Source organism: Embiotoca jacksoni, unplaced genomic scaffold (genome assembly GCF_022577435.1).
Source record: "Embiotoca jacksoni isolate LCO1_2020_lvr unplaced genomic scaffold, fEmbJac1.0.p SCAF_2, whole genome shotgun sequence".
NCBI classification, from domain to species: Eukaryota; Metazoa; Chordata; class Actinopteri; family Embiotocidae; genus Embiotoca; species Embiotoca jacksoni.
The window spans coordinates 18,933,230-18,949,250 of NW_027185340.1; the positions used below are offsets into that span (position 1 = coordinate 18,933,230).

The 16,021-nt window shown below is 43.7% G+C and overlaps 1 protein-coding gene across 1 annotated transcript; it reads right to left on the minus strand.

The window, feature by feature from the left end:
• Positions 1 to 2,164: 2,164 nt before the first annotated feature.
• slc40a1 (solute carrier family 40 member 1) lies at positions 2,165 to 12,553 on the minus strand. Its single transcript, XM_069154912.1, has 8 exons — positions 12,068 to 12,553; positions 11,885 to 11,952; positions 11,387 to 11,546; positions 10,917 to 11,032; positions 7,856 to 7,982; positions 7,252 to 7,497; positions 6,526 to 7,164; positions 2,165 to 6,052 (listed from the first exon to the last, which is right to left on the minus strand). The coding sequence occupies exons 1-8, from the start codon at positions 12,099 to 12,101 to the stop codon at positions 5,736 to 5,738; spliced, it is 1,707 nt and encodes a 568-aa protein (XP_069011013.1). The 5' UTR covers positions 12,102 to 12,553; the 3' UTR covers positions 2,165 to 5,735.
• Between the last annotated feature and the right edge of the window lie 3,468 nt (positions 12,554 to 16,021).

Sequence of the window (16,021 nt, forward strand, 5' to 3'; positions counted from 1 at the left end):
GGTTTATGAGACGATGCAAAAAAACGTAAGACGAAGACACGCCGTGTCCACATCACATTAAACGACTTTCTCTGAACTGAAATGAGACAAACCGCGGAGGAGCGTTAAACTGTAATTCGGTGTTGACGTCTCATTGAAGTTTCAGTGGATTGATGGATGGAGAGACAGATTTTTGATGAGTTGAAATAGAACATCTATGACTTTTTTTTTTTTTTTTTTTTTTTTTTACAAAAAAAGCTTTTTTGTTTTAAAAAAAATTTTCACACATTTTTTACAATTTGTTAGTGAGCACTTCTTTCCAAGACGATCCGTCCACCTGGCAGTTCGACGCTCGTAGTGAAAAAAGCACATCTACGTTATGCCACTCTCATTTTTGCTAAACGGGAAGCAGTACGAAAAATAATTGTCTGCAAGCCACTATAAAGCCCACTAATCCACAATAATCTTTGTTTAATCTGCAAAAAAAATAGTTTCAGGGCATGTGGTGTGCCGGACTAGTTTCTGGATGGGTGCAGTAAACGGCGTTTAAACCGCCACTTCAGGCAAACCAGCCAAGATATAATATGTTGGTAATTTAGATTTTGCTGCTCGTGTTCGTAGTCAGGCTACTTGCTTTAAAGATGAGACTCCTCACGACTCTTTAACTAGCAGGTTTCCCAAAACATTAAAGAACTCCTTCAGGAACTAAGAAAGGAGTTTTGTGGCTGCAAAATCAATCAGTAAACTGTAATAAAGACGTTCCAGTGCAAAACCAGCTCTGCAGTTTGCCTGACTTAAAGTACTGACCTGTGAAATTAAGCAGCGTATGAACGCCTGACTTTTCCTGGAACTCTTGCACATAAAGTGGATGATAACTCCACTGTGCACACTTATCTCGAGTGCCAGTTCCCGACTGGACGTTGGACTCTTGCTGTAGTTCTTCAAGTATGAGGAGGAGCCTGATTGACAGCTTTGAACCCGTTTATTTTATTTTTTTTCTCACACAGAGCCTTCTGCCTTGAACTGTTATGAGACAAGTCCAACACAGAACAATAGACACGTATATAATGCACATAAGCACATTTTCATAATCTTACTGCAGATTTTTTTTTTTTTTTTTTTTTTTTTTATAAACGACATGTACCTGAAACAACGCTTCAGGCTAAATTTAAACTTGTATTACAGAACTTTTGTCTCCTCCTTCCGAGAGTGACAATAATTACAGAAACACTGTCGACACATGCGTTGCCACGGTTGCAGCTGTAAAACGGAGGACAAATCGTTTACAGCGTCACAATCTGTACAAAATGACTCGTTTGAAGATCCCGATTTGATCCATTCACCTTGATTTAAGTTCGCACAGGGCTAAACAGGAAGTTAGACAAAGTCTCCGGGGGACATTGAGCATGCTCAGTTTGTATTCATCCAGCCAGGGCGGGAATATCTCACCAGACACCAGATTTATGAACTCTGTTCACTGTGAAATACAGAGAGATTTATATGGCAGCAATCAGCATTATGTGAACTTGATGAGCTTGAATGTTACGGATGCTCATTTATATGTAAAGGTCCCGTTTGTAGGCCTTTAACTTTTTACCAAAAAAGTTTTTTTTTTTTTTTTACACTTGCTCAAAATTGAATAAACCCCCAGAGAATACACAATAAAATTAAAGAAAATGTCACTCTTAATAGGGTGCACGATGCTGCAACAGCACTCAATGAGCAAAAACTGCCTTGTATTCATGAGCTGTCTAAGCGATTAGCCGTGAATTGGTATTTGGAGTTATATAAATCTCTTAAAGTGGCACTAACTAAGTTCAAGGTCAATTAATTGCATACCGATAATGAAATACGTTCAGTACTAAATGAAATGTTAAAGTCAAGAGTCCGTGAACATGCTTCAGGCTGAACCGTTCCTCTCCCGTTCGTGTCGTGCGAACACAGGTCGCTCTTTTGTGTTTCCACCAGTTCTTCTAGTCCGAGTCGTCCGGTCAGCGTAACACCACCCGAAGAGACGGGATTCCAGGGAGGGAAATTAGCTGCTAACTCTGCTGTGGTATGTGACCTCACACAGCCCAAGACCGAGGCCAAGAAACCCTGAGAGCGCGGTATACACACACACACACACACACACACACACACACACACACACACACACACTCTAACACAAGACTTTACAGACAGATGATTGTAAAGGTATACTTTATTTAAGAGACTTCATGCAATACAGGCAGAACCAACGAGCTCATATTCAGTGGAGTGTGATTATTACATGCACATGAATTTGATTTCTTTAGGATTTCACACTTTTGTTTATCAAACTAAAGTAACATATATATATAGATATATATCTCTATAGATATCGATATCTATAGATATACATCTCTATATCTATAGAGATATATAGATGTATATATATAGAGATATATATATATGTAGAGAGATATTGTCAGCTGTCCGATTGAAGCAGTATATTACAGATGTATTCAAATGAAATGCAGTAATTAAAGTTTTTTTTTCCACAAATGAAACAAAAATCACGTGTTAACACTATGCATATAAAAACTCGTAAAAAAAAAAAACCCCAGCACAACAACAGTATACACAATATAATTGTTTTACATTTTGCGATTGTACAGTGATGTACGTTTGTGTCGACTCACAGATAATGTTACGTACATTACAAATATAGCGTTTATGGCCATGTGTGGTATTCCTGAATAGGCAGACCAACCGTTCCAAGAGTTGGTTCTCTTCTCGGACCGAGTTTGAGGTCACATTAAACACGTGTGGGACACGAGTATTGGGCTCCGTTCCCAGCGGCGCACCTGCAGACACCCCGACTGGCTCCGCGAGGTTGGACGGGAACACGCGCCGCCACACAGTGGACCCCTCTGTTCTCCCAAGTCTGGCTCGGCCAGCTCGGTTTCCAACCCAAACACCGGTCGAAGCCTTGGCCGGCTTCTTCATCGGTGAGGCGCGGCTCGGTTACCGCCACATGTGTGCGCTAAAACAGCTGTCAAGGCTACTTTCCAATAAGGCGTCGGAAATAACCGAGGGTCGGACGGGGAGAGGAAGGAGGTACGGCTGCATCAGGTAGATCTCTAAAGTTGGATTATATCATTTCTGAATCGTGAAATAAAACATTATTCCTCTTCTTTTTTTTTTTAAATTTTTTTTTTTTTTATAAGCGATAAAATGCACCTTCGGGTTTTCCATGATGAGTAGCTTATGGCGGGTAAAGATAGATATTGCAATTCATACAGTTTCTAGGTTCTAGCATTTATAATCATCCCAGTAAAAGACTGGTGATTTTAAGACTGGTGATTTTAAGACTGGTGATTTTAAAACTGCTTTAGGAGACAATGTTTACTCTGATAAATCGCTTCACAGAAATAAGTAGCGTTCAAAAATCTAATACTAGACTCAACTAGAACTTTGACTTGAGTAAAATGCTGCCCCTGTTGAAGAGCAAAAAAAAACTGCTGTCTGAGTCGAGGCTCAGTGTTCGTTGGCCGTCTGATGCGGTAAGATGATATGTTAAAAGTTGCCGACTCAGATCCCTGGTGGACTTTTAGAGGAAATGAGGGTGTCCGAGTTAAACAGGGGGTTGTTCCTCATGAACACGTGTTGCTGAGGGTTGCAATATGTGCCTTTTTTTTTTTTTTTTTTTTCCCTCCAAAGTCAGAACAGACTTTCAGAGAGAAAGTACATGACTGAAGTAAGACTGTGCACATGGGCAAGGGGGTTTCAGAGGAGGGGGGGGGGGGGGGAGGGGGGGGGGTCAGGGTTTTAGCCTTGTGCAAAAAAATATTAAACTAATGCCCGATCACGCATTAGGGTGTAATGACAGAAGTCAATCACTTAAAGTGCCTGAGTAACGACAATCACGATCGAAAAAAAAAAATAAAAAAAAATCACTCGAGAGAAGTCAAGACATGAAAATAAAAATAAAAATAAAATAAAAAAAAGGCGACAAACCGACACTAGAGATGTAAACTACCAGCAAAACTAAATTTAAGTACAATCTCCGAGTGGGTTCAGAAGTGTTCAGATGTGGTCAGGATGTGCTACTGTCACCGGATGTAGTAAAAAATATATATATATATATATATTTGGAATGCTTCAGGCAGATAACTGGTTTCCCTCACTTCCTTTCATGCCGCCTGGGGACTTTTGACTTTGGTAAAGTGAGAGCTGTTGATACGGGTGCATAGGATTTCTCATTTGTTTGCATGAGGCACAAAACACAACACAATACTGACGATGCACTTATTATAAAAAAAAACACCGTCCTGCATTTCCTGAATGATTACAGTTCAATGCGTAACCCTTATAACCACGTATTAAAGAGACTAGATCCCAGTTTGTGTTTGGTTAAATAAAAAGTATCTTCCCCTTCTCTGGAGGAAGACATCCACAACCTGCTCATCATACATGTGTGTGTATATATATATATATATACATGTATATACATATATATATATATATATATATATGAAGGGCAATCGAAAAGTTCAGAGACTGCTCGTGTTGCACGTGAACGCAGCGCAGCGACGAGAAGCGATCACTGTAGCGAGTAAGTATTTCAAGTTACGTCACTTGATCGACAATCAGCACCTGACTTTCACGCGTCGTTGTGTCCACTGATACGTGTGCGTCAGCGAATTCACCGTGGAACTGAAACTTGAGCAGAGAGCGCCTCCAATTTTTTTCAGGAACAGAAAGACGTTCCAGGGAGCGCGAGAAGAGTTGGTGGAGAGCTACGATTGTGCCGTCGTGTCATTTTGGAGAAGCAAAGCGCCACCGTCCCACGGCTTTAAGTCAAGGGACGACTTCACGGCGAACGACCCCGCGAACGTCAAATAACCCCCCCCCCCCCCCGAATCTCAGACAGGGACGGTCCGAATTGTGCGAATGTCCCCTCGGTGCTTCGTAGATTTTCTGAAGCATTTCAAGAGTCTCCGTGTCTGACTCCCTGAGTGTGACGTGCGCCGTCTGCTCAAGTCCGGAGCGAAATCGCAAAACGAGGACGCACCGGCGGTCGCAAAAAACGCGGACGGTCACGGCGCTGCGCTCCGTTCACGGGCAACGGGCGCCGTCTCTGAACCCCGCGATCCGCCCTCGATTGCAAGCTGACAACCAGACAGAGAACAGCGAGCGGACGCAGCTGCAGCACCGACGAGCTCACTTAAGAGGCGAGCGTCAAAGGGGACGAGGGACGTTCCGTCCGTTACGCTCTCAGACCGACGTCGCCTCTGTGATTCAAGCCTCGGGGCGTCCCTGCGAGATTCCTCCCTCATTTTGCCCTTTTATTAGCTGAAGCACCGTGTAATAAAATCTTCGCAGCTGTGTCCGGGCCGTTCGGAGGAGAACACTTCACAGCACCGCGTCCCCCCCGGTTTCTCCGGGAAGGAGTCGCCGGCCCGAGAAGCGGCGGATCTTTGCTCGACACGTGCGCGTGTTCAGGATCCGCGGGTGAAAGGCCGAAGCTCTGTCACAAGAAGCCCTGCTGCGTCTTAACGCCTCGCTACGGATTAGTCGTCTACGGCTGCGAGCTTTCTACTCGCCCCCTACTGCTCCTGATTAATGCTTTATTAACGGCCGCGCGCAGCATGTAAAGTTACCGCACTCGGCTTCGAGTCAGCGTCAGCACTCTGCGAGCCACGAGCAGCGACGCCAGATGGGTAAATAGTATGCAGGGATAGGTTAAGCCTCGAGAAGTACGTGCCCGGGACAGAGTCTCTTTAATGAGGTTAGACGGTGGTGGGGAGTGAGGGGCAGTCGTCCGACTCCACCTTCTGCTCCGGCGAGCAGCAGAGGAAGAGACGGCTGCCCAGGCTCTTGAAGGCAAACCGAAAGTACATGACGTGACCCACGGCCACGAACGAGACGGAGACGATGACCAGCAGGCCGAAGGCCTCCGGGTTCGGGGCCAGAATCACCATGATGAAGTGCAGGAGGTCTAAGAGGTAGTTCATGGAGTTCTGGACGCCGTTGATCACGCCTCGCTCCGACTCGATCACGTTCTCCTGGATGAGCTGCGTCACCGTCAGGTCGAAGGACCACAGGCCTGCGGCACAGAGATCAACAGTCAGTTCTGGCGGTATTTTTTTACAGCCACGTTAAAGCAGCTCTATAGCAGCCGCCGCGGGAATAATCGGGCGGAGTTATTGGCATCAAAGGTCGCGAATATTGCTCTGACATCTGTCGTATCTGCAGAGGTCCCCTGTGACATTCCGGTGAACTGTGAAAAAGTCGAACCTGCGAAATCTACTCGAGTCGCACTTAGGAAGTCGTAATTTTTTTATTATTATTATTTTATAATCCTCTCGGAGGAAGTAAACATGCTAATTAGGCACGGGCATTAATTCCGGCCCGCTGTAATTTCCTCTAGAAAAAAAAAAAAAACGACCGAACCTCAACTCAGACTTTCAGTCGATGATCATTTGGAGCCCTTTGGAACGTCTACTTTGTGCCGGAACAAAGCATTTCGATAATTGCTTCTACGACCGGATGGGGAAGGGAAACGCATGCTTAACTCACCGACTCTAGCAGCAATGACGCCAGCAAACAGCAGGCTGACAGACATGTAGGACTGCAGAGGGGGCAGCTCCTCCGCCGGTGGAGTCGTCGTGGCGTTCCCGCTGGCGAGAATGCTGGTGAGGCTGTGGTCGACCTCCGGCAGGGTCTTCTCTCCCATCAGGTGGCTGTAAAGGTCCTGGAAGGGCGAGACGCTGAGGTCGAAGGGGCTCCCGGGGGCGAAGACGGAGACGACGCACAGCACGAGGCAGGACAGCTGGGCCACGCCCGAGATGAAGCCCGTGCGGATGAGGCCGCATTTCTTGCGGACCCAGGTGAAGGCGACCGTGCCGCAGATGCCCGAGATGGCCGACGCCCCCATCAGCAGGCTGAGCACCGAGCCGTTGAGGCCCTGCGTGTAGGCGTAGCCCGTGGTGATGCAGTCGAAGCCCAGCACCGTCATGTAGAGGAAGGCCAGGGACATGCCGGCGAAGAAGATGCTCTGGTTGTAGTAGGCCACCCAGCCGCCCTTGAAGGTGCGCACGGTTCGGGCCACCTGGTCGCAACAGCCCCGCTGCTCGGGGGAGTCGAGCTTACCCACCGCTGAGGTCTCATTCATCAGCGGCTGACACGACTCCTCGGGACTCTGACCGTTCTCCGACTCTGCGAAGGGACAGAAAAGTGCAGACTTACTTACACATTCAGTCCAGACAAAAGAATACAAGGCGCGACTGGTATTCTTGCAGCTACCTTTCGGGGTGTTGAGTTGTTTGAGCTCCTGCTGCTGCTCCTTTTGTCCGGCTTTCACGGCCAACGCCGGCGTCTTCTGGTAGACCTTCCAGAGCAGCGCGTACTCAAGGCACATGGAGCACAGGTTCCAGCCGGAGATGAAGCCGCAGCCAATGAAATGGGAGCCAAAGGCCATTATCTGGCCTACTAACATGGGAGCCAGGATGTTGGTCAGCTGGTCGATAATCCGCACCGTGGCGTTCATGTCTGTTTGATGCCAGGGAGGAAGGAGAGGGTGCAGGTGAGTGTTCAGTTTCCTCGCAGCAGATTTAGTACTCACAGTTGTCGTGGGGATTGTAATGAAATAGTGGCCCGTTACGGTCTTTACGACGGCACCAGCACGGCAGATTGACGAGGGTCAACAAGTGCTGCGAGTGTTTTCCGTCACGTGAGTAAATCTTTTAAATAGCTTATTACAATCAGGGGGAAACTGCAGTGACATAAAAAAAAAAAAAATGAGACTGAGTCAGCATCCGGGGCTCAAAGTCTCCCCCGCTGGCTTCGATAACGGGTCACGTGAGGCCTACGTTCAATGATAAGCCGGCAGTGGGCAGAGAACACTGACCTGCCAACTTGCTGCTGTCCTGACCCGCCACAACCACCACCCAGTCCCTCTGGATGGTGATGGATGTAGCGGTGCTGGCCAGGTTAGCGATGTTAGCGATGGAGATGACCAGAATGTAGCAGGTCGTCTGAAAGACAAAATGAGGGTGTTTTTACATTGGCGTGTCTTTTTTTGTTTCAGTATTGCTTTTGTGTCACAAAAAGACAAAGATGGTAATGTTTTATGTTTCGTTTTTGTCAACAAATCTCATGAATAGACCAAAAAAAACACAACAAAAGGTGTCCTACAAACAAGTGTGGCCCAAAAATGTGCTCCATCACACCGCTGTGTGCCACGTTGGGCATAAACGCTTACAAATACATCAATGAGCCAAACTATTGCTCTGAGTGACATGTTCGTCCATTAGCATGAACACGCACTGTAGTTTACTTTCACTCAGTCACACATATATTAGTCCTCTGCTAAAAAATAGTCACCCCCCCCCCCCCAAAAAAAAAAAAAAATCAATTTCCTGCTGTTTGAGTAATGTTTATTCAAAACTACAATACCTGGCTTTTAGAGGAAATTATGAAGTGTCTCTTTTTTTATTTATTTGATGAAACTATATATTTGTCGGCCATTTTTTAAGATCCCATATTGTAAAAATTCCAATTTCCATTTATTTTATTTTATTTTTTAACATAAAGCAAGTTCGGGTGCAATATAAATACTACAAAGGTATCTAAATGCTCAGTCCACAGAGAAATTCCCACAGCCCAAGTTTTGTGACGTCGCAACCTCACGCTAACGTCACATATCCACCCTCAGCACGACACGCGCGCCAAACTTTTTGTGCAGGTGTCACTCAGAAACGAATCAGCCGCTCAGAAGAGAGAGTCGCTGATATTCGTGCACCTTTAAAGACCAACATGAAAACAGGTCGTTCCTGTTGGAGCTCGGGAGAGACGTCTAAGATGTAAAACTACACCGAGTTAAAATCCACAAAAGCATCTTCTTATTGGAGATCAAGACTGAAAGTCAAAAACTGGGAAAGTGCCAAATGTGTGACCGTTAAAACGTAAAACCTTTACTGAGTGCAAAAGGTCGTAAAATATTGGAAGACAAACTGCACATTGTTTGTTTTTATCTTCTCTCAGCATTTTTCAAAAGTAAGGAAAATATAAAGTAAAACTGGCCTCGTCATTTAAATGTAGATAAATAGAAAGGGAAACACTAATATAAACTCATTTATATCCACCACTAATTGGGGAAATGGTGTAGGGTGGCAAATCACGATTATTTACATTATGGATGAGTTGTTTGGCCTTTAAAAGAAAAAATAAATATCATCCAAATGTTTCCCGAAGCTGAAGCCGCAGTCAAAAATGTCTTGGTTTGTTCTGACTAACACCCCACAACCGAAAGATATTCAATTAATTATCTTGGAGGAGTATAGTAAGCAGAAAATATTCACATATAAGAAGCCGGAATCAGAATTTAAATTTAAAAAAATTACTTAAAACAAAAGAATTGACTGTTGAAATAGATGGTAATGTTTTTTCTAATCAATAATTTGGAGCTCTAAAATGGGAAGTATGAGTTTGTGACTCTGTATCATCAAAAGGCAACTTTGAAATGAGACTTTGTGCCCAAACAGTTGTCGGTTAGAAAGTACAGATAAGAGATAATATTGACACAAAAAAAAAGAAGCCTTTATCTCACGTAAATACAAATAAATCGATAACTTCTGGTGGAAAAACATATTTATCCTTCTGTAAAAAAAAAAAAAATAGCTGCTTAAAAGAAAGAGCAGTGCGGCCGCTAATACAATACTCAACATGTGACCTCAGCTTTTATCAGAAATAAAGACATATCGACAGCCTTTTAAAAGACAAACACGCATCACATTTTAAAAAATATCGAACTTCTCGTGAAACACACTTGCTGGCGGCTTCATCTATCGATCTCGTTGCACATTGTAACGGAGCTGCAATGTGCAACGAGCTGCACAATAGCAACAGAAACGCTTCGACAGGCTCGACCACATTTCTTACCCTCCCACCCTCTCTCTCTCTCTCTCTCTCCCGCCCTCTCACCCTCCCACCCTCTCTCTCTCTCTCTCTCTCTCCCACCCTCTCTCTCTCTCTCTCTCTCACCCTCCCACCCTCTCTCTCTCTCTCTCTCCCCGCCCCTCTCTCTCTCTCTCTCTCTCTCCCGCCCTCTCTCTCTCCTGCCCACCCTCTCTCTCTCTCTCTCTCATGTGACAGACCTTGAAGAACCTGCTGACAACACAGCCTTAAAAAACGAGACACTAAATCTCCTGTTTCAACAGCCTCTCTCTCTCCACCTACACAAAACCTCCCGACACCGGCCGACCCTCTAAACTCTCTCACGCGGTGGAAAGCGCCCCCTTTTCTCTCTGCACAGCCGAAGGCGTCCCGCGAATGCGAAGAGGCAAAGTTGGAGGCATTCCCCCAACACACAGGCTTTTGTGCTTCAAGCAGACACCCCGGCTAGTCTCCCATGACGGATGGACCCCTGTCTGGGCTCGGCTTGTTGCAGAATCAGATCCAAATCTGGACAGCGCTGGAGCTCTGGTTAAGTTACATAGCTCAACAAGTGTAAACAAGCCCCTTGGAAAACACAAACACTGTCCCACTGAAGCCTGCTGAGGACATGCATGTGCACCGTCGTGCTTTGTTTCCTTGTGACAAGGAAATCAAATTGTTTGTGCAACACAGCAAGCTTTGTTTCCCAGTGAGTCCATAATAATTGTTACATTCTATTTAATTCATTCATTTCTATGAAAACTAACATTATTGAACTTTTAACCTACTCTGCCAGTTTAAGTAAAGTGAAACAGCCTTGTGGGAGTGAACTGCACTAGTTTCACTGGGCCGTTCAAGTGGTTTTAAATCGTGCTGACGTGGGAGTCCGTATCAGTAAAAGTAAGCAAGTTTGAATCCTGGGGTCAGAGGGTTATATTTGGAAGGAAAAAAAAAAAAGGGATGAAAATGCTTAAAGTGAAAATCCCCCATCAAAGCACGTTGAAACAGCGAGTGAGAGGGGGGGGGGATCTTACCAGAACCCATCCATTGTATCGCTCCGCAAGCTGTTCTTTGAACTGGAAAACAACCATCAGGAGGATCCCGCACACGATGACGCAACTGTTCTGGACGAGCAGCGAAGTCTGGGCCACTGTGGAAACACCAGGACCGGGCATTAGGCACACAAACTTGATCAAAGACAACAGATTTCTGGTTCATTTATTAGAGCGCTTCCACAAGATGGCCGGACACATTCCCCCGCTCACTGATTTCATCTGACAGTGTCTTTGCTGAATTCCTCTAGATGAATATCCCACAAGAGCTGCGTTTAAAAGACAAAGTGAGGCAGGAAAACAGCATGAGATTCCCTGGAGAGCGCCTCATGAATATTTAAAAAAAAAAAAAAAAATCTCCAAAGTTTTGGTCCTTCATTCATTAAAAACTTGTGTTCACAGCCAATCCCTCGATCACAGCTCTACTAGGCTTTGACTTTGTGCTGCCTTACCTTTGAGTCTGGGGTTTCTATCCACCCAGTCCCCTATGATGGCCCCCAGCAGGAGCACTGAGCCGGCCACCACCAGCCCGTACACAGCACTGAGCAGCAGGCTGTTCCCGTACAGCTCCACCAGAAAAACGGCCACCGCAAAGTTCCACATTCGGTCCCCCTGAAAATGAAAAAAAAAAACCTGATTATTTGCATGCCGAGCTGATTTCAAGACAGGTTTGGGCTTCAGGTGCTGCATGGGTTGAAAAGCTGACAGTTTAAGTGTAAAGACCAGTATTGTGTGGTGACAGGGAAAACGTGTGATTTTGAATTGTAACGAGAGCCATAGTAACGCAACAATGCTGTTTTAGATCCTGTTTTGGACACTGGACAGCCACATGGTCCATGTGCCTGTTATCGTGATGAACACGTACAGATGTACTGTATGATGGCATGTCATTTAAAAAAATAAAAAAAAAGACAACAAGGTGGCTGTTTTAAGCGCTTAACTCCACTTACCCACGTCGACAGAGCGTGGCCCATGTAAATAAGAAATTTAGCTGACGTGAAGAAGTCTCGGATGGATTCTGGAAAGAAAACATGTAACTGTCAGGATCATTTCGTGATGATACAGCTGGTGGTCGATGTCCAGCTTCCCCCTCCACACGAAGCCCCTTCGCATGCAATGACAAAATAACCTACCCCAGCACGTCTTCGTCGGTCCAGAGTTATCCATTTTAAAGCTGTCCAAACAGCAAAAGATAAACCAGCTGAATGTTGTTGTTGTTGTTTTTTTTATCGCTTGAGGCCAGCTCCTCTGTTATAATGCAAAAGGAGGTCGACTGACTGACTGCTACCGACGACACAACAAAACAAAAGAAGACGCGTCGTTTCTCCCCTTTTCCTCCTCTCCAAACTTAGCTATCACTGTAGCTGAAGTTGGAAAGAAATAACTGTATAGCCTGAAGGCCGGTTAGTGGCGGTCAAGAAAAAGCCCGGAGATGCTTTCCGCGGAGCTCCGCTGGACGGTTGGCTCGGCTCGGCTCTGCTCGGCTCTGCTCTGTGTTTACGTCCCGCCTCTCTGATATACTCGCGCTTGTGACGTAACCTTGTCATCGGTCCTCCACCGCACGCGCTCGTCAGGTAAAAAAAAAAAAAGAGGCTGGACCGTTTCTGCACAAAAGGCTGTCATCGTCACAATATCACAGATAAAGCCTTTAGTCCTTTTCACCCTCGGGTCGGGGTGAGCTTTTGTTTGAAATGTCTCTCTCATCAACCTGTTTACCTCCTAGCAGCGCGCGCGTGTCAGTGCGCGTGAGTGTATTTTTTTTTTTTTTGCAGAGATGACGCGCGCGAGTCCACGCGGTCAAAACCTGATCAAAAATGTCTTCTTCAAAGGTGACACTTCATCACAGCACATTTAATGGGTCTTCGGCCTGCTCAAATCTTCTCAAGGCGAAAAGTCCAGTTCTTCTCAGGGAATCCAAAATATGAAAACAAACAACAACAAAAAAAGATGAATTATTTTGTTATTTATTTATGAATTTAACACACACAAACACAAAAACAATGAAAGTCAAAAAGTAGGAAATGTAAAGACAAGGCTGCTGACCGAATTTTTTTTTATTTAAATATGCAGTTTATAAGGTTTAAATTGCGTCTTGTAATACCACTTGGTACATTAGGGGGCGGTAGTTACTGTGTTAAAATGGCATCGTGTTTACTGCGTTCGCCAGAAGAGACCATATGAACGTTCACGACGTCAGAACTCGAAACCTTCGTGTGACTCGAGTTCCCGAGTTGTGACGTGTTGGCCGACGTGTCACAGAAATGGTGGAGGCTACAGGAGTTTAGTTTTTGTCGGATGCTGAGCTAATATAGTAATTTCAGTCACGTGTTTTCTTTTTCTAACTTAAATAATGCATCTGAGGAAAACGTTGACGTTTCATCGCCCTCTGTCATTATGGCTTTGTATTTCCTGCATTATGTTACCTGTTGGATAGTTTACTAAATTGTTAGCCTCTATGGCCTCTAAACCTCAGCCGTGATTTTACGACAAGCATACTCGAGCGCCACTTCCCATTTTGTCACCATGAGCTGACAGATTTAATTTAAACGGAGAGCATTTCAACGCAGCAAGAGTTTCAGCAGTTGGGTCAAACTTTTCATATTCTTGCCGCTGTAGTTAGAAGTTAGCATTATGATGCTACGGCAAATTATTTTCTCCAAGCGAGGAAATAAAATGTCCGCAGTTCTCCGCATCACACTGTTAATACAAATTTACCACTTCCTGTATTCATTTCAAATTAAAAGCCTTGTAGCATTTCAGTTGGCAGTAATCCTTTATTTCTTCACAATAAACTGTGAAACAATTACAGGAACATATTGTGACTAAAATTGGATAGAAACACTAAATGGTTAATCCCCCCAAAAAACTGTCCAAAATAGCAGAATTGTGTTATTGACTTGATTCAATTAAAGTGGTGTAAACATACATTATTGAATATTAAAAGTAAACTTGCTACATTAGAAACGGGGATTGCGCAACCTTAGAAATGAAGCCACAACTTTACCTCGTGCTTGTGTGCGCCTGACCTCCCACACCGTTGTGTCACACTTCACAGGTGTGCTTCAATACTTCAATTTACTCCAGACATAATTTGAAAACTGATATTTATTCACATCTCTTCTGTGGATAATTCTTAATTTTCAATGCTTTAAGCAGAACATTTTACAGATTGCGCCTTTAATCTGTTGTTTGTGTGACCAGTAAATTGTAACTCATCCTTTGCATGTATTTGGACATGCATGCATGCATATGTATTTGTTAAAGATGAAGTTTTGAATGTTTGATATTATGAATGTTATGACAGCTGCATTAATGTGTCAGTAGCATTGTAGTGGGTCAAATTAACTAACTGTTTTATTTTTAGAATACTATTACTGCTGCATAAGCGTGTACTAACTACTTTAAATGCTGTGAGTTTAATCTGGTTTGTACATATGAAATGTTTCATGTATAAAATTTTTGTGGTATAATTGTACTTAATTACAGTACTTCAGTAACTTTACTTTAGGTGTTGTCAGTACAATGATATTTTGCTTTTCAGGCAGTGTGTGAGGTTATCGGATCAGAAACTGTGTCGCTAATTAAACTGCGGTCACTATCAGTAGAGGTTCAGTTGATTTATTCAGAGCAATAAAAATTCCATCATAAATGAAGAAATGTTTTTACCAAGTACATTAATATCATTTCAGCTTATTATTTTTTAATGCACGCTGTACTTTGTGTCATTATTTGAAATTAATCTGAGAAATACAGAAGTGCATTTTTTAATGCACGCTGTACTTTGTGTCATTATTTGAAATTAATCTGAGAAATACAGAAGTGGTAAAAAAAAAAAGAGGAAGTTATGACATTAAAGAGCAAAGAAATCGCAAAATCGCTGAACTTCCCACGGGCATGTGGTGCCTCACAAAGCAAGTGAAAGTTTCAAACATTTTGGGACTTGCCGTCGTTGCCTTGACCTGGTTAAGCTGCTTACCGAGAAGCCTGCTGCAGTCCAGCTCCGCAATAAACAGAGAGAAATTGTATACATAGCATTTGTCCACTTATGTTAACAGAGCAGAATCAGAGCAGCTATAATTACAGGCTGCACAGGTGAGAGCTCCTTCGTCCGTTGATTTTATTAACTGCGCAATGTATCTGGATGCACATGGGACTATAGAGGGCTTTTATCAGCTGAGTGGGACCTCAAATGTCCTGTTCTATAGTCAGTAAATTCAAATACTTCTGCAGCACAACAAATCTATGGCTTTCAATTCCAGTATTGCTTTCAAAGTCCAAACCACTTTGAAAGTGTTTAACAATGACAAGTAAAAATAGTTTTCCTTTAAAAAAAATTAAATAATAATAATTATAATTATTGCAGGGGATAAAGGGATAAATAAATATAGATAGATAGATAGATAGATAGATAGATAGATAGATAGATAGATAGATAGATAGATAGATAGATAGATAGATAGATAGATAGATAGATACTTTACTAATCCCTCAAAGGGATTTTTTTTTCTGCTACAGCAGCATATACAGGTACAGGGAAAAGCAATAAAAATGACAGAATAAAAAAATAGAGGTAGTACAAAATATATAAATATAAAAAAATGCACATTATTTATTATTTACAAATAAAAATAGAATAATAGTAAATTAAACTAAACTAACTAGTAGTTTCTTTTTTTGGCTCAGAGCAGCATGTCAGCCTGGTCTGTGCTGTCTCATTGCATGAGAGAGCAAAACTGATAGTACCAAGTAAGATAAGCACGTATTTTGGGCCAAGTGATGACAATAGGCACTTCTATCCCTTTGTGATCTATTCAAGGATCACAGAGAGCTCTCAGCCACATGAAAACCCTTCACACACTGAGCTGCTGCAAACAGATGACCAGCCGCACTATTACTGGGCCGGTGTGTCAGCCTGGCTCAGGTAGTTTATCATCAGCGGTCAGACGGCTGCTGTGTCATTTTGCGGCCACGTGGCCTGCAGGTATGTCTTCCCCCCCGACAGGATCGCTTTTCAGCCCGGCTGTTGAACAACAAGCTGTGTTTACGTTGGCTAAATTAATAGTTCCGGGATAAAAATATGAGAATGA